Source organism: Orbicella faveolata, unplaced genomic scaffold (genome assembly GCF_042242905.1).
Source record: "Orbicella faveolata isolate gen_17 unplaced genomic scaffold, um_ofav_v1 contig_47, whole genome shotgun sequence".
NCBI lineage: Eukaryota > Metazoa > Cnidaria > Anthozoa > Scleractinia > Merulinidae > Orbicella > Orbicella faveolata.
The window spans coordinates 14,260,808-14,285,103 of NW_028301577.1; the positions used below are offsets into that span (position 1 = coordinate 14,260,808).

The 24,296-nt window shown below is 37.6% G+C and overlaps 1 protein-coding gene and 1 pseudogene across 2 annotated transcripts in view; one reads left to right on the forward strand and one right to left on the reverse strand.

The window, feature by feature from the left end:
• LOC110045142 (uncharacterized) overlaps nucleotides 1-24,296 on the forward strand; it is a 109,863-nt gene that overhangs the window by 48,971 nt on the left and 36,596 nt on the right. For both annotated transcript variants that reach the window (XM_020750736.2, XM_089279784.1), the window contains 2 exons: nucleotides 7,496-7,543; nucleotides 8,991-9,040. In XM_020750736.2, the coding sequence (XP_020606395.1) occupies nucleotides 7,496-7,543; nucleotides 8,991-9,040 (98 nt within the window). The remainder of the gene's footprint in view (nucleotides 1-7,495; nucleotides 7,544-8,990; nucleotides 9,041-24,296) is intronic.
• Nucleotides 18,385-20,065, reverse strand: LOC149097260 (uncharacterized; annotated as a pseudogene).

Consider the following 24,296-nt stretch of genomic DNA (forward strand, 5'->3'; position numbering starts at 1 on the left):
GAATTTTGTAGACATTGTTGCAATATACTTTAGTTGTCATGTGGAGGTTTAAATGACTACAAGACGTTAGCACAGTGCAATTGGCCCTTCGTTAAACAACCAGTTACCAGCGTAGTAACATTTTGTTTTGTTGGTTTATTAAGAACAAGAAATTGAAAACCCATAAAACCCAAATAATTTGTTTGTTTAAGGGGACAATGCTAATTTTTAGTCATGGCTTTTGTTATTTAGTAGCTATTGGTTCAACTATCCAGCTACAAATATCGTTAAGATCACAGTTGCCAGGATTTGAGTTAATGTGTTGCCGTTACTTGGCCCTCTCGATGTTGTGTGTTCTTGTACAGAAAAGTACAAGGTGTTCCAAAGAACCCTGCTGTAAAAACTACATAAATTAAGATTAATTTTTGTTGGTTGTTTCATTTTGTTCAGAAAATGAGTACTGAGAAAAATAAATGAAAAAGGAAAAGGCGAAAACGAGATTCATGTTTCAATCCCACAATCCCCTTGCGGTAGAATAATTAAACACTATGATAAAAGAACAAGGCTTCTCAATTAGTACACAATGTTTTTGAGTTGTGTGTTTGAGGTCTGCTTGCTGTGGTCTGCATTTTCGAGGTCTGTGTTTTCGAGAAACCCAAAATATTGTTTTAAGTAATGTGCAATAAATCAATAACTAGTTTTTATGTAATTTTTTTCTTTTGGATGCCCCACATTGGCCAAAATCAATCGCAAATGAGCGGCATATTCAGAGACTCGTAAACTGAAAAGTAAAAATCGTTATTACAAGCTGATTGCATGTTGCATAATTTGTACTTCCCTTTTGTATATTTAGAGTTAAATAGATTGCGATTTGCTTAGAAATAAAATATTTCTTGAATTTTGTAAGTTAATGACCCAAGACAGCTAAACGAGAGGTCTACATTTAGTGTACAGTAAAAAGGCATTCTTGTACACAGCTTTTCCCAAAAAAACTAGTTTTGTCTGAATAAGGATTGTTTCTTCTTCAAATTAGTGAAATAAAATTTTGGATAAATGAAATTGTGAGTACTGAGATAACAAACTAAATGCAACACTACGGTACTTCCTGAAAATGCGACCTTTGACCCAAGCGTAACAAAACCAATTACTGCAAGAAAAGTATGCACTTCATTATTTTGAAATATTTTCTAGTGATATCTCTCTGAAACCATTAATTATTGCAAGAAACTGTGTTGAGATATGAAATCCTACAGGGTCAAAGAAAGACCTAAAAGTCACACTTTGTCACAATAACTTTGTTTGCTGAGAATTGAAGTCAATGATGGTTAACAGATTCCACTGAAATCTGCGAACTTGAAGTATGTTAGCCGATACCTACCTGAATATTTATATTTATAGCAGAGTAGTCATCTTGGATTAACCTTCAAAAGAAGCTGGATCTAGATTTGGAAACCTCTAAAAGACAAATGTTCAACATTCCACCTGCCCATTGCTATAAATTACATGCACATGCTGACCGCCTGTTTCTCATAAAACCAACTGAACTCCACTGACAGTTTCCATTGGCAACCCCAAAATAAACAGTGCCCAGTAATGTAAAGTTAAATTGACTCTCTTCATGAACAGTTAGAAGTTAGGGTCAAGTTCCATTACCTTTTAAGAGTGCTTGATTTTATTTGTTTGCGTTGACTTTGTTCACTTATTCAGTCATGTTCAAATTGGTCACACCAAAATGCAGACCACGTAGGAATTGAAGATCTAAAAACGAAGGCAAATGACACAGAGTCTCAGCAACGAGAGATCAACGCCGATCAAGCGTGAATAAATCAAGAACTCAAGGAATTACAAAGACAACATATCAAACTGGAATGCTATAGTCGCAGAGGCAACTTAAAATTCTTTGGAGTGAAGGAGCAAGAATGTGAATCTAACAATGATACCGAGACAGTTTTACAGGAATTTTTGCGCAGAACGCTAAAAATTCCACTCAACAACGTAAAGGAAATAACACTTTGATAGAGTTCATAGGATTTCTTCGCATACACGTGATGACCGAAACTCCAGACCCCATCCAATTATAGTCAAACTCTCCGCTTATCAAGACAAAATCGTTCATCAAAAACCTTCCCAAAGGCACCAACATTGGAATACCCGATGACTCTCCAAAAGAAGTGGATGAGATAAGAAGGAAGTTACACCCTGTTCTCAAGGCAGCCAAATGCAAAAAGAAAGAAGCGTACTTTAAGGTAGAAAAGCTTTAATTTAATCAACGGCTCACTCTACCGAGGACTGGAAACAGCTCTTTTCCCTCTGTATGGATGTTTAATAAACATTTAGTTTTAATTATGTTTAATTGACTCTCTTGCTCTGCTGTACAGCTCAACCATAGACCCTTTTCATAAATGGCTGCCAATTATAAATTCTTTTGTAAGTATTAAAATTAGCCTGACTAACCTTGTTTTTGAGTTGATAATTCAAAAGAATTTTTACTCCCAAACGAGTTTAGTGAGGCTAATTACTTCTAATAATTTAAATGAAAACAAAATAATTTTAAATTGGCAGCCATTTATGAAAAGGGTCTATTGCTTAATTATTGCTGCCGCTAGTACGCCTATTTTGACCCAGTCAGTAAACGCCACACAAAAGCATAGGTAAGTCTGAAGTAGTGAGTAGCTTGTGTTGTGTGTGTTGTTGTATTTCTGTTGTAAGTATGTTCAAATGTATTTAACTATCTAACTTTAACTCAGTCAACAAAAGAAAATTAATACTAAGTTATGATATCCCGCTGCACAGTGAGTTCAGTATAAACAAGTGCTATTATTTTTTTCTGGAATATGGTGACTTCCTTCTCTAGAGAATCTAAATTTATAAAATTATATCTCTTAATGTAAGAGGGTTAAATGGTTCTAGAAAGCAAAGACAGGTGTTCACTGGCTACATCAGCAAAAATCGGACATAATTTTTTTACAGGAAACTTATTCCTTGCTCCATACTATCGGAAGATGGGAGATGGACTGGGGAGGCAAAATCGTATCTAGCCATGGATTGTCTCATAGCAGAGGAGTTATGATTCTTTTTAAACCACGGCTTGACGTGAACAATGAAAAAATTACCTCAGATGGTCACAGGAGAAATATTTTAGTAGAGATTGTTATTGATAATACAAAAGTTGTACTGGTAAATGTTAATACACCAAACAATCCAAACCAGCAAGTTGTATTCCTAAAGGGGCTTTCAAATAATCTCCTCAGCAAATATGGTAATGAAAATCTTGGGTTAGGGGGCAATATTAATTGCATAATTGGCACTTTAGACAAAAGAGGTGGCAAACCAGTTGACATTAGAAAAGCATCTACTATTGAATTCAAGGCTTTGATTAAAATACATAATCTGCTTGATACATGGCGCTACAAAAACCCAGACTCATTTGGCCCTATGTGGGTGAACCCCTGAATTAAAATACAATGTAGAGTAGATCACCTCTTCGTTTCAAATCAACCGAGTAATTTGTGAGAGCAAAATAATTCCAAATATGTATTCTGACCACTCTGCAGTCGTACTCTCTATATCTTTCTCCAAACACAAACCCCCTCGTGGGTCAGACTTCTGGAAATTTAACAAGTCGTTGTTGTTGGACATGAAATATGTAGAATTATTGAATTTCTTATTTCCAGAGTTTGCCAAAAAGCATCAGGGAACTGAGGACAAGGGTTTGTTCTGGGGAATGATTAAAATGGAAAATATCAGAGAATTTACAATAGAATTTTTCAAAGAAAAAGCAAAAAGCAAGCATGATGAGGAGTATACCCTTTTGTCAGAGATGATCAAACTGCGGTGCAAGCTCCAGACAGTGTACAGTGATTCCCTAAGGAGTGAATTAGAAAAAATAAAAACCAAGCTTTCAAAAATAGCAAGCGTCAAGACACGTGGCACAATTATACATAACAGAGCACGCTGGTATGAATGTGGCAAGAAAAACAGCAAGTGTAATTTCTACAATTTATAAAAAACAAACAAGAGGATTAAACATATAATGTCCTTAAAAGTCAATGAGATGATGATCATGCAAAATAAAGCGACCTGAAAGAGATTCTTGAAGAGGAAGAGCGGTTTTTTAAACAGATATATACATCAAAAAAGCATGAATCTGGATTGCTTGGAGTTTATCGAATTCTTTAATACAGAAAATGTATTATCAAAAGAAACTGCAAAAATTTGCAAAGGTATTATGTCTATAGCTGTGGGAGGCACGGTGGCTTCATGGTTAGTGCACTCGTCTCCGGATCGAGCGGTCCGGGTTTGAGCCCTGGCCGGGGACATTGTGTTGTGTTCTTGAGCAAGACACTACTCTCACAGTGCCTCTCTCCACCCAGGTGTATAAATGGGTACCAGCGAACTTAATGCTGGGAGTAACCCTGCGATGGACTAGCATCCCATCCAGGGAGGAGTAGAAATACTCCTAGTCGCTTCATGCTACAGAAACCAGGATAAGCTCCGGCCTGATGGGCCACTTGGCTCGCGTGCAGACTTAAGTTATGTCTATAGCTGGTTTTCACATGACATCACTAAAATTGAAACTACAAAACTATTGATGTTCCTGAGATTTTACTTTAATGATGTAGAAGAGCAGCTGAAAGCTAATATTCAAACAAATTTTTGCTCTGAATGGGCTCTTGGTTTTGTGATACACTGCGCTTGAATTTCTAAGCTTTTGCGTAACGTGGTATTTACATGACGGCCTAGAGAGCTCTCATGATGGTTAAAAAAGTGACTTATTTCTGGCAATTTGGCTATCTGAACAGTTCATGTCTTAGAAAAAGTATTATTTTAATGTTCTAGAGTTCCTTGAGGGATAAATTTACGTTTTTGTAGCAAAACTCCGTGACAGATGTTTCTTTTGGTTTCCGGCCGCCATGTTGGTGCCCCTACGGATGGGCACCAGCATGGCATCTCGATACAAATCTCTATAAATTTGGTAAAAAAATTTCTCCACATATCTTGCATAAGAAAAATTGCTGTGACCAGAATCTTGGCGAAAGTCTTTGCATATTTACCTTCTTTCATTTCCCAGATTCTGGACTTAATCCTTTGAACGGTTTTGATTTTCATTTTGATCTATTTTGAATAGCATGACACTGAAAACCAGCAATCGACAAATGTAAACAAGCGCTTATGACAATGGAAAGCAATAAAACACCAGTTACAGATGGCCTCACTTCAGAGTTCTATTGCTATTTTTGGAATGCTGTCAGCAAATTCATGGTGGAAAGTTTTAATTATGCATTTCAACACGGATCACTGGCCTAATAATAAATCAGGCAAAATCAGAAATGCTATGGCTTGGCTCCAAGAGCCATAGGAAAGACGCTATTTGCAACCTCCAAATTAGCAATCATCCTGTTTACGCGCTTGAGGTGCATTTTGCTTACAATATTGAATTGTGTCATAAGTAACATTTCTTTCAAAAATAATTACGATCCCTAAAGAAAACCTTAAGTGTCTGGTCCCGAAGAGACTTGTCTATATACGGTAGAATAAATATTGTTAAAACATTAGCCCTCTCCAAACTTGTATTCATCTCCAGCATTATGGAGACTCCAAAAAACTTTGCAACAGAGGTCAGTAAAATAGTGTGCGATTTTATCAGGAAGCAAAACCCACCATGAAAAAGACAACCCTCATCAAGAAGAAATCAGATGGCGGTCTCGGCATGAAAGATTTTGTTCTTTTCGATAAGGCCTTGAAACTAACTTGGGTAAAACAGCTGTGCTCTGGCTGACTCATACACACCGTGGAAGTATAAAATTTCAAAATTGTCTCTCTCTTCTGTTGGCGGCACTGAGCTCTTTCAATGTAATTATGACTACAACTTTCTTGATCTCAATGGCCATCTTCCAGAATTTTACAAATTATTTATTCATCATTGGCAAGAAATCGTGTCTACGACACCTCATAGCAAGACCAAGATACTGTCTCAGACAATCTGGAACAACAAATTCATTATGATTGACAAGAAAATGTTATATCTGCCTCATTGGCACCGAGCAGGAATAAAGGAAATTTCAGACCTTTTTGATGAGCATGAAAATTGCTTCCTGCCTTTCCTTTCCTTGCACAATAAATACATGCTAAATTGCAACTTTTTACAATATCATGGTCTTACATCCGTGATCCCTTAAAGTTGGAAGAAGCTCCTTCACATTAATTCTAGCGACTCTACTACACCCCCGCTGCCGATCTGTGCTGTAACATGCAAGATGTTATATGACAAACTGTTAACCCTTGAAAATCTTCCTCCTCCCACTTCAGAAAAAAAACTCTTATCATACACTATTGCAAAAGACAATCTAAAGAAAGTTTATCTTCTGTCGTTCAAAGCCACAAAAGAAGTGAAATTGGCAATTTTCCAGCACAAAAATTTTTAACAACTTTTTAGCCACGAACAGTACATATTATACAAAATGAAAAAGGTTGCCTCCCCATCCTGCCTTTTCTGCCCCTCTGATAGTCAAAATATATGTCACTTGTTTATTACCTGCCCTTAAGCATCTTCTTTTTGGGGTAAGTTCCAAAGTTGGTATTTTACCATAAGTAATGCGGGTTTACTTCTCTCTGAGCCAGAGGTATTATTTGGAATTACTCGTCCCTGTACTCACCGTTTGACCCTCAGCCACCTCATAATGCTAGGCAAATATTTTCTATATATCAACACACTAATAATACCATGTTATTGTGCCAAAATGTGACTTTTACATGTAGCTCCTTCTTTGACCCTTTTACATGTAGCTCTTTCTTTGACCCTGTAAGATTTCATATCTTAGAAAAGTTTCTTGCAATAATGGTTTCGGAGAGATAATCTTTCAAAATAACGAAGCGTTTGCTTTCCTTGCAGTAATCAATTTCATTACGCTTGGGTCAAAGGTCTATTTTTTAAGGAAGTAGTGCTGCATTTAGTTCGCTATCTCAGGGCTCGCGCTATTATTTACCCAAAAAATTTTTTTCAGTTATTTGAACAAGAAACAATACTCTTTCAGACCAAACTAGTTGTTTTGGGAAAAGCTGTGTTCCAGAATGCTTTTAAGCATTTGTAAATGGGTAAAATGTAGACCTCTTTTAGCTATCTTGGGTCATTAGCTTTCAAAATTCTTGAAATATTTTATTTCTAATATAATTGTGATCTATTTGGCTCTAAATATAAACAAAGGAAGTACAAATTTGGCATGCAAACAGTTTGAAATAACAATTTTTACTTTTCAGTTTACGTGCCTCTGAGTATGCCACTCATTTTTTATTGTTTTTGGCTGATTTGGGGCATCAAAAAGAAAAAATTGTGTACAAAAATAATTAAGGATTCACCAAACTTAAACAATATTTTTGTCACTAGTGCCTGTTAAGTACGGTACTTCATTTTGGGCGAGTTTTAAGAAATTCAATTTTTTTTGCTATTCCCAAGTCTAGTTGATATTTAGACGAAGCTGCTGTTAATTATTTTAATTTTGTATTCTTCTATTAATAGGTATTTGAAAAAAATGTCACAAAATCTATGTGTTACAACTATGATGATGTAAGTATGAAACATTGCTAGCTGATTTATAATAGTAATAATAATAATAATAATAATAATACTGTGTTGTGTATTTTGCTAGCTCACCAATAAATGTGCCAGGTATTTGATATTGGGTTGTTCCAAAAAAAAATCCACTTCCCCCGGCCCCCACCCCCTGATAAATGCAAAAAGATTTTTTTGGGTTGAACACCTCTTCTGCCTGGATTTCCAAAGCCTTTGACCCTCCCCTCCTCCCAAGAGAATTTCCAGAAAGCCTTCTGTCGGGGAGGTGTGGGTTTTTTCTGGAATAATCCCCTAGCATAAACTATTGATCAGCAGCTATAGATCAGGTAAATATACAATATGATTGGCTACAAAGATCGATAAATGGCAGCAGAAGCTGGTTGATCTTTGAAAATTGAAAATGGCTTCAGCTTCTTGTCTTTGTGAAGTCTCACAAACATAATTTTGTTTGTTCGTTTGTTTGATAGATTGGCGAGTGAATTATGCTACAACAATATTACACATCTCGCTTTTAGTTTCTTTCAACTTTGATAGTTGTCTTAGTTTGGCGCAACCCATTCCCCACCCGTGCTAGCTATTAAGCTTTCTGACTAATAATAATTATTATAGACACCTTATTCACTCAACAAATTATTGTTGAATAAACGAGGTGATACTTTTAGTGTTAGTAAAAGCTAGAGTCACTCATTTGCCAATGGCTATGTACATCCAATGTACTAAAGAGTGGATTTCAGTAGATAATATTATTGGCTTCTTACATGGCTGAATAAAATAGACTTGTTTAGTAAGCCAAACATTGCCACAATCTACAACACACACTGACAGTTTTGATGTCTTTTAATTTAAACTATTATCATTTGATGCAGTTTTTTCTTACTTTTCATTGGCCGAGAGCCCACCACATGACCTGCAAATAACTGGCTACAAATAATGGTCTGCTCATTTGTAGTTCTGTGTAAATGTGCTTTGCTGCATATGATATATGATATTTTGCTCATGCGTAATTGTAACCAAGCTCTTGTGTGGAAGATGGTAGATTGCTTTCCTGAGCTGTCAGAGAGTGATGTAAATTTGAAAACAAACCTGGTGATTGAATGATAAAATGATTATCGAACTTAGTTATTGCAAAATATTGTGATTTGTCAGTGTCCTGCAGATCAGTTATTTGCCTCAGCCTTCGGCTTTGGCAAATAATTGATCTGCTCGCCACTTACAAATCACAATAAATTATTTTGCTCAACCTCGTCCAATAATTGTTAATTGTTCAGCAAGGTTGACAGATCAGAGCATCTCAACAGTCTCTCAGTTTTGAGATTCTTTGAAGTAATATTTTGCAAGCAAGATATAGTGGGAGCTGAGATAGAAAAGCAATTTGAACTCATTTTGGCAACTTATTGTTTCTTTAAAGAAATTATCAGAAACTGAAATGTTTTTGTTTCAGCCATTCATCTGTGTACGTGACCCAATGCATTGTCAATGGGAAGATAAAAGGTAAACTTTATATATTATTTGAATGGTTTGTGTGTGTTATTGTTTGTCAAATTTGTTCATCAGGACATGAATATATTCATACTGTGTGTTACTGAATGAATGCATAATTAGGTCCACATTGGGAAAGGACTGGCTGGTTCCTTTTTGCAAATTTCTGGACCAAGCTTGAAATATTGTAGTCTGTAAACTTGCAAATAGAAAAGGAATGAGAAAAGTATTCCTCAATAGCAACTGAACCCGGTAGTTCAAGAAATTATTTATCATTAATAAAACTATAGCTCTTTTACAGTAAAAACTTTTCAGAAAAAGAATTTCAATCATACTTAGTGACTGACTGTTTTCTGATAAGTGAATAAAGATGGTAAATGAACTTGCTCTCCATGAGTTCTTGTAGCTCAGTGGATAGAGCATCTGTCTGGTGTTTGGGAGGTCATGGGTTCAATTGCTGTTGGGTGCTCAGATTTCTTTTTGTTTGTTCCACACTCGTGTGATATTAATCAATTCACCTTTCACATAACTGTTTTCTTTTGAACAGTGGTTTGAAAGAGAATTCACCAAAATGAATTCATGAGCAGTCCATCTTTGGAGTTCATATTGCACACTGATGCTCAGGGAACTAACTAGAATTCTCCCTTGTAACAATAGTTGGTTTCTGTATTTTAGCAAATTGGCTTAGGAAGCTCTTTAAACCAAAAAGGTGGCGGTGATACTAAATTAAGATTGTTGTGGTATTTTAAATCTGTCTTAAGTTTGTACTCTCCAAATTCAACAACAACAGTTTATTTATTTCTACTACTGTAAACAACTAAAAGAGTTTACAAGATTATAATTATAAATATATAAATAAACAGTACAGTACATACAGTAGTGGGACACCCAAAATAACTAAAAAGCTAAACTAGTTGGGTGACCGTAATTATAATTATTAAAAATGTAAGAGTCAGGAAAGAGGCACAACAAATACATTGGTACACATAAGTATCACAAACTTGGTACAAGATTAGATATACAAAACAAAACAAAATAAGTAGATATAAACTATCAAAATATCAGTAAAGATTAATAGAGACTAATGAAATGCAAAGTTAGTTCTTTTTTAAATTGATTAGAAGTACAACACTTGAATCTTCCATCAAGTTCATTCCGTAATTTAGGTCCATTAAATCAAAGTGGAAATTAGCAGACATGGCAATAACAAATGGTATGATAATTAGTCACATTTTCTCATTAGTTGATCAAAGTTCGCAGTGTTTCAACCTTCCTATTGCAGTGAAACACCTTGATTTTTAAAAAGGTGATGGAAAACTATGATCACCCATCATCTTTTGCATGTACTCTTTTCTGGGACAACTTTTCTTGTAGCAGCTATTTATACAGAACTATCATTATAGCCTGTGAGTGGGCTCTTCACAGGGAAAGAAAGTAGGAAAGGAAAAAGGGAAATAGAGCCTGCCTGCATCACTTAGAATGCTGAATGATGCCCCCAAGAAACCCCACTGAGTGAGTTGTCAAAAATCAGTCAATCAGTGTACATGATCTGTACCATGCTAGAGGATACTAGGAAAAGCAGCTTCCTGGACTTAAGAAAACAAAAATGCTAATGTACAGTATTACTTCGAAGTTGAATTCAATTTTTAGAACAATTGGTAAAGCCACAGCCGATAAAATAACTGCAAAACTCGTTGGCAAAATCTCAAGCTTTCACTTTAGCGTGAAGAATTAATTTGAACACGCAGTCATGCAGCGAAGCACGTCTGCAAAATTTTGAACACTTTTATGCTTTTAGATAAGTTTTTTTGCCTCATCTTGAATGAAAATTTATTGTTATGGAACTTCCTGTCAGGTTTCTTTCATTTGGTTGCCTTTATTAGCAAATTTCAGGTTTTAAAAGTGAACAGTATTTTTGCATGCTGGATTTCTGCTAGCCTGCGTTGCAGACAATCTAAACTGCCGGTATAGTCCGTCTGAGCAACGGCCCCCAAAAGCTTGTAGTTTGTGCATCCATTTTTGATTGGCTTGTTTCTTACACACTTTCTGATTGGATAATTCTTGCAAAAGCCATCACGCCACTATTACGTAATGCTAAAAATAATTTGTGTGGGTTTCCCAAGTACTTTTGTCCATTTCTACTTTATTAAACGTCAAATCTACTTCGAGTTGGAAATAACATGTCTGCAATTACAGAACAAAGTTGGCAAAAAACCGTGAGAGAGCAGTGTGAAGTCGATTATCTTCTACCTGAACGGGAAAATTCGCTTTGCGAATTTCTTGGAGGTCAAAATATTTTTGATTAAATTTAAATTTGCCGACAGGCTATGGTAAATCTTTGATTTTCCAGTGCCTTCCAATTGCTGCGGATGCTCTGTTCGAAAAGCCTTGTGGTTCCAGTGTTCTTGTTGTAATATTGCCATTGCGATTGCTTATGGAAGACCAGATTCGACATCTAAACGACACGGGAGTGCCAGTGATCACGATTACTGACAAAGAGGACGTCGAAATAATCCAGCAGGTTATGAACGGCAATTATGTGCTTGTTTATGGCTCTCCAAAGTGCTTGCTCTCAACTGAATCTTGGAGAAGTATTTTTGATTGTCAAAGTTTCAAGGAGATGTTGATCGGAGTTGCTATTGACGAGGCCCACTGTATTGCACAATGGTATGTAAGCTTTTCCAATATAAGCTTAATGCTGTCATTTAATCAAGGTTGAGTTCGTTTGGACCATCCTGCTATAGAAATAAGCTTACATTATTTCAGTGGGTAATTTGTTTACTTATTAGTAACCTTATAATGCAAAAATTTCCAAATTTTGGGAGGATTGGGACGAGCTAAATTCAGCTCGCTTTGTTTACATTCATTTTGAAAGGAGTATTTGCTTGATTGAATGGATCATATTAAGATCGGATTGACACCTTCATTAGGCAAGCCTATCGATTTGGTTGTACAAATGAGATTATTCTGATAGCTGATGGATTAAAGAATAGGGACATAATCACTAGTGTCACATGTAATCTATTGAAATTTTACTTTTTTTTTAATAACAGGGGGTTGTCTGGGTCGAAAAAGGTGCCATTTAGGAAATGGTATGGATGCCTGGGGGAACTCAGGTCCCTGATTCCAACAGCAAGCAGGTTGGTGATATTGATGGCCACTGCAACCAAGGCTACAAAGGGGGAAATATTAAATACCCTTCATTTGTCAAAAGAGGATATTAAGTTTATTGAACAAAGTCCAGACTGTCCAAACATAAAGTACTGTGCACAGTATCTTGACAAAAATGAACCACTTGAGGCTTCATTTTCTACTCTAATTGAAGAATTGAAAACTATGCGTGGAAATACACCAAGAACTTTGATTTACTGTCAGACAAAGAAACAGTGTTCCGTTTTATTTCACGTGTTTGAAGTTTTCCTTAGACATGGCATCTTTCAAGGAACTACCAAACAGCCAAATAGAATTGTTGAGATGTACCATGCTTGTACCTCATCACGAGTAAAAGAGCACATTGTTGACAATATGGCCTGTGATGAGGGACACATTCGAATACTCATTTCAACAATTTCATTTGGAATGGGAGTCAATTGTAAAAAAGTGAGACAAGTAATACATTTTGGCTGCTCCAAATCAATGGAGATGTATGTTCAGGAGTGTGGAAGTGCTCGGAGAGATGGGCTGCCAAGCACTTGTGTGCTTTTACACAATGGTTTGCTGTCTGCACACTGTGATAAAGACATGAAACATTATGTAAGTACCAGTGAATGTTGCCGAAGGGTACTGATTAACCATTTTGGGTTTGATCATGATAGTGCTAACCCTTGCCCAGTCCAGTGTTCATCAACACACTTGTTGTGACATCTGTGCCGAAATGTGCAAGTGTGGAAGTGGCACCTGTCCTGATTTATGGACCCCCCACAAAGACACTGACAACAGTCCAGAATTAGCCATTGGTGAGTCTGTCAGTGATACAAGCAGAGAGACAAGAGTGTTTTCTACTGCATCAAGGGAAATGTTGCAAAATAAGCTCCTAGATTACCACAAAGAGTTATCCAATCAGGTTGATGTTGACTCAATGGTTAAATGCCCGAATGCTTTACTTGAGTTTCACTCCTTTCACATCAATCAAATTGTACGAAATTGCCATTTGATTTTCAGCTTAAAGGATGTGTATGCTTAAAGGATGTGTTGAAATTTGGCGAAAGAAGTATGCTGTTGCCATTATTTGTATACTTAGTGACATTTTTGGAGACATTGACACAACTACAGAACTTCCAGCTGTAGAGGATGAAGCTACATGTATTCATGAACATGATTCTATCCTGTCTGAATGGGGACAATTGCGGGATGATTCATCACTGAATCTTTTGCTTAACATTTGTGATTTGGAGAACTGGGGTTCTTTCTCTGAAGTAATTGATGACCAGGATGATTCACATAATTTGGAATTGCCTGCTGAGAATTCACAGACCTAAGGAATGTTACAGTTTATAAACTAGCTGGAACAATGAATGTTCGTTTCGTAAATGTTGTGAGAGTGGATGACTTTAGATCATTTAGTAATACAGTATAATAATATACATCTGGTTCAATAACGAATATCAGGGGATTCATAAACTATCAGTTAAACAAGTGTGAGGTCAAGAAGGCTGGATATCGGCAAAGTTTTTTGCATGTTATTGACTGAGATGAGTCAAGTATTTCAGGTCCATAAAAAAGCTAACAAGACTTCAAGGCAAAATATCCAGCAATCTTGACCAAAGAGGCTGGTCAATAAAAGATCTTTTTATCTGACATCCACATGTAGAACACCATTGTCCTAAATTATAGCACTAAGAGGGTGGTCCCCAGCAGTCAAGATCAAATAGCTAGCTGTGCATATGTTACTAAAGGATCTTTAAGCAAAGAAAGGTACCCAAACCTTTATAGGTAACAAAAATTTTAACATCTCTTTATGTGCTCATGTCAACATTGATTTCAGTGCAGCTGCTTAGACTGAGACACTAACTAACGAGTCAAAACAAGGATCAATACACTGTGTAATTGTTCACATATCCAATGCTTAATGTAGCTAGCTATAAATCTGTGCATTCAAATTCAGGTTCTTCAAATTATGTGTATGTACATTTAAGTCCACCACTCTTGCAACATATCCACAACTTACAGTTACATGTAACAAGAGTTCGAGAAAGGCTCTAAATGAACTATATCAATAGGTATTTAAAGTGCACCTAACCCCAAATTTTGTTTTTCGCTAAAACGAATCTAGACTTTATTTGAAGCATTTGGGCGAAGAAATTTTTGAATTTGGTTGAATCCTCGATTTTCTATACCCTTTTAAAGTCGCGCTTGAAGTGTTTCATGACCGCATTTTAGGGAGTCTGGGGCGGCGGTCACAGTGATATGTGTATCCCCGTGATATGTGTATCCCCGTGATATGTGTATCCCCGCACACATATCACTAGTGATATGTGTACCCCCTCCAAAATGGCGACCAGTGATATATGTATCCCCCACCCCCCTCCCCTCTACTTTAAAAAGCAATATCCTCCTTGAAAGCGCTCTCGTCATCTGGTCGCTTATTGGACGAACGACTAACCCAAACAAATCTCAATTTTTGTAGTTGAAAAAGTTTACGTATCTGCTGCTGGAATTGTGTTCTTGATCCTAACTGGTTTTTTGCGAGCAGGATATAATGAATTTAAAGTTGAACACCAAATGGATCTAGATATATTTCAATTTGAGTTTCACGGCACCGGATTTCTAGGACGATATTAATTGCGCGGTGCATTCTCACCCCTCGAGTAACGCATATTCTCCACTGTTCATCGCCTTGTTTGCATCTGAATTATTTGCGGAGTGAAACACATATCATGGCTTCGACCCGATCGCCATAAAATGATTAGTGGCACTCGTGTATCCCCTGCACCCGCTTTTCAGTTCGACTTTTTGTAAGATATGTTAAGTCTCAAGCTGTATACATTGCTATACTGCGAATATTGCTAGCACGTTTCATAATATTCGACGTTCATTCTTCAGCAGTTAGCCTAGATTACGGCTGTCTTCAGGGGATACACATATCACTGCGCCATGTAATAATTAGTGATATGTGTATCCCCTGCATGCGGTCGGCGACGGTGTACAACCAAGGTCAGTGAAACTCCAGAAATCCCAAGCTATGAATAAATGCCGGGTGTGAATATTTCTAGCAAGCCAGTTTTGACAATGCAAATGTTATGGGCATTTTTCTTCTTGGGTAGAAAGCCAATATAACAGCTGTGTCCATGGGGATACACATATCACTAGTTCATGAAATAATCAGTGATATGTGTATCCCTTATTATCCCGTGCACGCGTGCACGCGTTTTTAGTGGAATTATCGAGTTTCAAACTTCAGTGAACCCAAGCCGTGTAAAAACGTCGGGTGCTAATATTGCCTGCAGTTTTGACAAGGTTGATGCGCTATATTATAACAGTTGTGTTTCTGGAGATACACATATCACTGCGCCATGAAATAATTAGTGATATGTGTATCCCCTGCACGCGATTTCAGTTTAGATATTTAGACATTCGAGTTGCAAACTCCGCAAACCTCAACCTGGGTATAAACGTCGTAGCGAGTAAGCAGCCAGCACGTTTCGGCAGTAATTGGCCATTTTCTTCGATCAGGTAGATAGCCAATCTAACGGCTGTTTTTAGGGGATACACACTGAGATCACTGCGCCATGAAATAATTAGTGATATGCGTATCTGCTGTTCGAAGTTTTAGTCAGATATACAATCGAGTCGGTTGGAACTCAACCAAACTCAAGAAATCCTAATCTGCTCCGTTGGGCGCGAATTCATTTCTGGTTTCTTCTACTCTTTACAGCGCTCGTCGGAACCTCGCAACCGAGTCGCCATTTTGTTCGTTGAATGCCCAGGCGCGTATCAGTGTTTTGTGTATCCCCACAGGGGATACACATATCACTAGTGATATGTGTGCGGGGATACACATATCACTGTGACACCTGTCGGGCGGTACCTGATGACGTCTACCCAGGAACCAAACGCAATAGTGCCTCAGTCAACTCTCTGTATTTGCTCGAGAAAATGGAACACAAAACTAATCGTTCCGATGTATTTTAGGACTAAAACGTCCAAGTTTTGTCTCGGAATCATTTCTTTTTCGTCACGGGAGGCAGAGTTAAGTTTCGATTTGGAAGACTCCGAAATAAACTTCGATCGAGCACGTTCGACTACTGTGAACTCACTGCTTATTAGAGCTTTGAGAGCAATTTACAATATTTCAAGCGATGAAGGGGAAGACTTCTTTGCGAACGATCTGCTTGTATATTAGGAATGGAAAGCTAGATACGAAGTGGAGGAGCAGGCAAACGAAAAGCAGGAAAGAAAACTCAAGGACTGCTTTGGATGGTAATTTCGTGAACTAAACATAAGATTGCCACGCGTGTTTATAGCCCGTTTACATTTGTCCTTAGCGAGAATGTATTTTGTCAAGGTGTGATTGTTCTGTTAAATCCAGTTTGTGTTTTACTTTCAGTTGAATGTTTCATGTTTATAACAGCGACGTACGTGTTGCAGTTTTCGAGACTTGATGACCTCCAAAACATTGGCTTCGATCGATTGAAAATCGTATTGTTTGGACCTGTATTTTTGAAGCTGCGGAAAGCAAGGCGGAAGGAAACATTTCATACAATTACCGATTTCACATTGTCACACGTTTTAAGTCGTAACTCCGAATAACCAATGTAAATTGTTCTCAAAGTTTGCAGTGAAATTCGTCGGATAAGCGAAAGGATGTGTTCCCTAAGCGGTCCGCAGATGTTACGCGGTCATATTTTCGACGCTATTGCACAGAATCTTTGTTGCACTGCTGATTTCCAAACCTTCGAAAAACTCTGTGAGTCTAACAATTTTGTTATCATGTAATTCTAAAGGATTAATCTTCGACTTTCATCTAAATCGAAAGAGAAATAAGTGTTGGTTAGCGCCGTACAGTTGCGATCTATTTACATATCAGTATAAATGCTTCTTTATCATGATCGGATCACACAACTTTGCCGGTTATGTTATAAATACTGCGGGATTGGAAGATATAGGTTGTCGGTAGTATTTCTACAAATTGTTGGTTAGCTTTAAGCTGAAAATTTATGAAAATAGCGTTCAAAAGTCTGCGGAACAAATTCCAGTGAGAGTTCTTCAATGGTTCTCACAGATTCAGTTCGCTTGTTTCGGTTCGACAAAATCAACCATCGTTTACATCTTTATTGCACCATTAGCCGATCATCGTCAGTAAATTGTACAGTATATCTTTCTTTAAATCTGTAATATTGCTGCAACAGCCGACAGCACCTCTGGAAGGCGTTTCTGCGCACTTTTCGAATGTGTATTGCACCACCCTGAAGGAAATGAGAGGACGTAAGATATCCAACCTTCCTGGGTAGATGTCACAAGAGCCGCTGGACCCATTCTCCTCAAACTCGGTTGTGAAACAAAATGGCGGTGTTTTGGAGCTATATTCGAGATTTCATCAGGGCACAGAAAATCGAGGATTTAACGGAATCCAAAAAATTTTTCGCAGAACTATTTCAAAGAACAAGTAGATTTGTTTTAGCGAAAAAAATTTTGGGGTTAGGTGCACTTTAATGTTTACTATTAATCACATAGAATATTTATAGCTTTAATTTCTGCGGAAAGTCATAGATTTTCACATTTCTCCTGCTTTCTATTTAGGTTAATTTATTGACTGTGATTGCATCGCATAACTATATGTCGTGTTGCGTGTCATCCCATCAAGTTTTGTTTAATGTATTGCAATGTATATACCAACAGCAAATTGCACTTTTCCATGCTTAATCAATACATCTAGTGAGAGTAAGCCGCATTTCACTGGGTCAACAAATTGTTACTAATAGAAACGAATATTCCCTTTCTTTCTGCTGTACACATGCTGTTGCCTTATTTGTCATTGACATAAAGATTTTTATATGAACTTTTATATCAAGTAACTTTTAAATCCTATACACTGTTTTGTGGGAGGCACGGTGGTGTGGTGGTTAGTGTGCTCGTCTCTGGATCGAGTGGTCCAGGTTCGAGCCCTTAGGCCGGGAAATTGCATTGTCCTATTGGGCAAGACACTTACTCTCGCAGTGCCTCTCTCCACCCAGGTGTATGTATTGATACCTCTAAATTCAATTCTTGGGGTACCCTACAATGAACTAGCATCCTATCCAGGAGGGAGTAGAATTATACCTAGTTATTTCATGCTATAGAAACTTGGATAAGCTCTGGCCTGATGGGCCACTTGGCTCATATGCAGACTTTACCTACCTACCTACCTACCTACCTACCTAACGAGCATGCCTGTATAAAATCATATTGAAACCACTCAAAATGCTGGGCTTTATATTAACATAATGGTGGTATTTCCTGCCTGGTGTGTGATGGAATGCTTTCTGTGTTGTAAGCTCATTCGCAATCTTGGTAAGATCTCCCTTCACTGACTTCTGAACATGTCTACCTGATCTTTTGAAGACAGACATGGTACTGTCAAAGTTTGACATGAGGTCAGATGTTACATTAACAGAATGGCAAATTCTATCTAGTGACTTCCTTGTGGCACTAGGACCAAGCTTCTTTATGGCCTCTTTCACAAACTTGTTGAGAAACTCCAGAAGTAGGTCCAGAGTGATGTTACTACTTGCACCTGGCTTGGTCTTTGCTTACCGGTTCCAGAAAAGGCGGTGAGCTGCTTGTGGACTCAATAGCGCATAGATTTGGAACATGATGTACAAAGCTTCCAGAGCATACTTATTGGCAGCTCCACCCTGGTGCTTAAGGTACAGCAGAAAGAATTTCCAGCAGTGTACAACACAATCTCCATCACCTTCAGAAATTGCATCCCAAAAGTTTAGGATCAGCATTCCATAATCGAGGAGGGCCTTCTGATATGACAGCATATCATCTCTGTCTTCTTTATTAACAACAGTCAAGAACAAATAAACTAGGTGGAGGGTGTCCGATAGCAACAGGGGGCTCTTGTTGTCTGGCTGCAGCCTTGTGTTGAATAATGCCCACTGACTGTCACATCTTCTCATTTCTATGGTGATCTATAATGAAACTGTTGACAACCAGTGTGGCTATTCGTCTTAAGTAGGCCTTTTTGGCATCACTTGTCACACCGTCAGGATTTGGGAGTAGGTTCTTGGTTGGGCTCTCGTCTTCCAAAACTGGTCATGCCAAGGAGTTCAATGGCTCCAGCAGTAACTTGCAATTCCACTTCCAACTGGAAGAACCTATGACAGGCATTTGCTGCTGCAGTGACATCCCCCTTGACATTTCTACGGATAACCAGGTTTCTGTTGCTATACAGGGTGCACTTGTCAGCTGCTGAGGCACCAATGTAAAGACTGGAAAAAGCAACCTAGATAATAGGAAATAGAAGAGTAATATAAATTCATGAACTAGCATACAAATGAAGTAAATTATGAGTTGGAATACAGAAAAACATCATATAAAAAGACACAAGTAATTAAATGGTTCCAGATGAAGGGGAACTAACAGCTAGCATACAAATAAAGCATATAATTGGTTCAGAATACAGGAAAAAAAAATAGATAAGAAGATGGCAATACTTGAATAGTCATTTGAAGAACAGGAAACCTAACATCTAACATTACAAATAAAGTATATAATTTATATGTTGGAATACAGAAATAAAATTGTAAAAAAGACACCAATAGTTATTTTATGAATAGTTCCAAGAGAAGGGAAACTAACTTCTAAAAACTTGTTCCCTCCATGCCAGTCCGCAATTTCAAAATGGAGTCCCTCTAGTCTTTCTTCTGGAGTAAAGCCATTTGCTAGAGAGCAGTGTCCATTTAGTGCTCTCTCAACACTAAGCTGATCAGCGACAACTCCTTGCTCTCCACACATGCGATTGTCATCATCACCATGATGTGGGACATACTGGTGCAATTCTTGGAGGACTTGCAAAATCCCATCAGCATCATTTTCATTTTTGTATATCATACCAAGAAAAGTCTATGAAGAAATCATTAATCAAAGTTTATTTCTCAATAAACATTACCGAGGTTAGAAAAAATAATTAACATGTACAACAAATTCTGCAACATTATTATACACAATGTTCTACAGCTGGTTTTTTGTAATTGAATGATACTTTATGCTCAAGACCCCTGTAATGTCTGCCCGCTCCCCCTGATATTATCAGTACCCTAGATCTCTCAAGGAATTAAAATGGAAAATTGGATGGAATCTTTAAACCATCAGTGAGTGATAACATTGTGTCACTACAGTGTCGTCAATTACAATTTCATATGTGTAATTACATTTGAAGCAACAATATTATAATTAAGATCTTTTAGATGTTACATATTAATAAAATTATGTACACAGGAAGAACTTTTAAAGTTTCCAGTTTGGATTATGTTATTCAATTATATTGGTAAATAATTATTTAAAAAATGTACACTTGTCTTACTGTGTTGGTTTTTTTAGTCATTTCGTGACTATATTTGTACTGTATGTGTCTGGTGCACACATCAGACCGATATCCAAGGCAAGGAATGTTGCTGACTAAGATCCTCTCCACCAACTTGATATAGTTGTCCCACTGTCTGGCATTGTCAAGGTTCGATGGGACACACTTTCCATTTTCCATTCCCATCACTCCATGGGCTGGTAGTACATGATTCAGCTCATTTCCAGACACCCTGTTCTCTGTGCTCATTGCTGTGACATAATGGCAATCAATATTTTGATGTCCCTATGTCATCCAGTGCACTTCTTGAGTGTAGTCCAGTTTGTCAAAAACAAGCTTTCTGCCACTATCTGCTGAATCTGCTTGAGGGCACTGGGGCTGTTCTGCACCATCTAGACACCTCTTATTGGCTATGTACTGCCCTTGGTGGACAACAGCATCACAAATGCTTTTCTTGTGGTCTTTACCAAACTCATCAAGTTTCTTGTTAAGATATGTGTGGCTTGTTGTTAATCTTAAAGTTTTTAATCTTGCAAGTGTTGCCTGTTTAAATATAACATTGTGAACAAATGGTATTACTTAAATGTAACTAAACTGCATGAGGATATTCAAGTTGGATTTTAAAATACTCAAAAGCCCTGGGCAGTTTTACCTTGGTGTTGCAAAGTTGTGTACTTTAACTTAATTAGTACATGTTAATTGTTCACATCAAAGCACTAGCCAATTTATCAAATGTGTCGATTATTCTTGGGGGAGAGGACAGAGATCGAATAGGGTAACATAACATAATAGGGTCATAACAAAAAACTGAGCTTAAAATTCAACACAACAACTAGGAGATTGGATAATGTCGCTATGAAAAATAGATCAGCTTGATTAATATAATTTATCAACAATGTAAAGATAGCACAGATTTCTTTTATTTAATTACTTACCAGCCAATTTGAATGATACAAGAAGTCAGTTATCAATAGCTGAACTGCAATCATGTATTGCGATCTGTGGTGAAGGCATACGGCAGCTGCCATTCCAATGGCCCCAAATTCGGCTTGAGGAGATGGATTTTTTGCCTTACTCCTACGGTCAACTGCAGCTGCTGAGAGGATGGAATGAAAGAGCAGGGGCCTCTCCTGAATCTCCACTGTCAGTTTTTCCATGCTGAAGGATAACATGCTGTCCTGACTCGTTTTTCTTAGGCAGCTTAGATCTTTCTTGGAACAAAGGTGGGAGCATTCTTTCTCTAAATCCTTTAGCACAAGCGCAGTTAGCTCTTTCTTGAGGCTCTTGTTCTGCCATGCAGCATTGGCGATTTGCTTGTACGTTCCATGCGCGAGCATCTTGCCCAACGGTTCGAGGTCTTCGGGCAATTTCCACTTTGCATCTTTTGATGGCCATTTAACTTTCATCGACACATCAACTGCTTTTGCGTTCTGAACACCACTTTGCATATCCTGAACATTCACTGTTTCGTTGTTGGGCCTAAGTGTTTAACGTGGGTGACTAGTCAGGACAGGCGAAAATGGCCACAGAGATGTTCTTTGCAGAGGACGAACAGGAGATGAAGTAACTATACAGGGAAAACGCTCATTAGATCCGTCGCAGACTTTTTTCGATGTTGGAGCATCGAGATCATCGCCTAGCAGTTCTCCAGATCGTTTGACTGTAAGCGAATCTTTGCTTGTACTAAGGTTTTTCAGGTCTGCTTCCAATTTTTTTGTTTGCTCGATAAGTGACCGACGTTTTTTTCAGTTTCGCAACACAGTTTCTGCAGACGTACTTGTTTTCGATCGATCGTAAAGATATTTCCAAACTTTCAATCTTGGTGAATATGTTGAATTGTTTCCAGCCCTTTGAGAGTAACACTCTTTTGTTTCTCTTTTCAATGACGCAACAGCATAAATTACAATAAACGGACGAATGAGACATAGCCCTTTCAACCCTTTCGATCTTTTGAAATGCAAAGCAAAGCTTTGTACAAAAGTGCATACAATATACACGCAACCACATTTATTTTTAGCATTGCGAGATATATTTTGCAAGAATATGACCAATCACAAGGCGCGTAAGAAACTAGCCAATCAGAAATGGATACACAGATCCTTGTATCCATGCGGGATATCAGAACAAGCTTTTGCGAGCTGTTTTGCAGACGGACTATACCGGGGATTTTGTGACACGTCCGGCTGCAGTGCAGGCTAGATTTCTGCACGTTTAATTTTTTCAGCGACCCCTGTGGTTTCTTTGTTTAGTTTATTCGCATCATTCAATTATATTTTTTTGAGTCTTATTCAGCTACCACAGAACTCCTGAGAAAAGAACTAAGTGGGAGCTAAATTAACACATTTGAAATACAATTTATCTCAAAATAATTGGCTTGTCTTTGTCGTCTTTTTGATGTACAACTTTCATCTTTCTTTCGCTGCGCTGTATTTCGTTGCACGGCGAAGAAATTATCTGATTTCTTGTTTTTAAATTGGGTTTTACATGTGTCTTTCACCGTTATTTTCTGGTGTTTTATCAAATGTCATCCGTTGTAGTAAAAGAGTAGAAATTCTGTTGTATTTGGTTTGTTTTGTCCTCTGAAGTCAAAAATTAACTCATTTTTGTGTAATCAATTTTCTCGGCTTTTGTCTTGCAGCAAAGAAAAAAAATATAATTTCTTGTTTTCTTGTCAGTTTTACGGATCAAGTTGAGTTCTTTTTGTTGATATTTTTTAATATTTTGGCCATTCATTTATTCAACTTTAAATAAACGATGTCTTGAAACCTGATCTTGTGTCTGTGGTTACTGCGCATATGGTTTATTTTATGCTTGTGCCCACTCTGAAATATCTCACAAAAACACCAGGGAATTAGTGGTGGGTCGCGGGAAATTTCATGTAGGAGTCAATGGGTTAACAAATAAAGAAGCCTTGACTGTGCTCTGTTCTTTGTAAAGCACGCATGAAGCACAAAAGAAGTGTAAGGGAAAACATGAGATGTAGTCGAGTGTTTTTCTGTATTTGTTGGGTGCTCTACCGCTTCCCAAGTGCTTTACAACAGAACAGAGCACAGTCGAGGCTTCTTTATTTGTGTTATGATAGAGAACCCAGTAATTTCCCCACGCATTTGGCTGAATTTTCAAACCAAACTATTTTGGAAACGAGTAAAAGTGGCATCAGCTGTGCTCTGTTCTCTGATAAAGCATGCTAAAATAAGCCAATCACAGTCCTTGTTAGAATTGTTCAATTTTTTTTCAGATAATTTGATTGGCTAATAAAGCGACAGCTGTCAAACACAAACTGGACTTCAGCTAAGCTTTCAGTTTCAAGCGGCTTTTGAGAGAAGAACAATGCCTTCAAAATTCATTTCTTTGTTAATTTTTAAATAAGGATCTAAAGGCATGTAGTTTGTAGTCCAGAGGAATCCAGCCGTACTGTGGCTCATGAAAACATGCGCTTTTCCAATGGAAATTACGAAACAAGGAGCTCAAAGTTTGTGGATGAAAATGTGAAATGCTGAGTTGAATTTGAAAGGAGCTACAGTTATTTATGGCTTGCAGCAAGATTGCCTGAACTAGCGTAACAAATATAATGTCGTTTATCAAAGCACTGGTTAGGTTGAGAATTATTTTGTTTACTTTGTTATGTGTTTTGTTGGTGGGAATCTAGCAAAACTTGTTATTTTGGTACAGTCTTAACACTACTGTTGCTAACAATGGTCTCCATGAGCTATATTTACTGTAGACAAAAAGCTCATTTCCACTGAGTTTGTCCGAGTC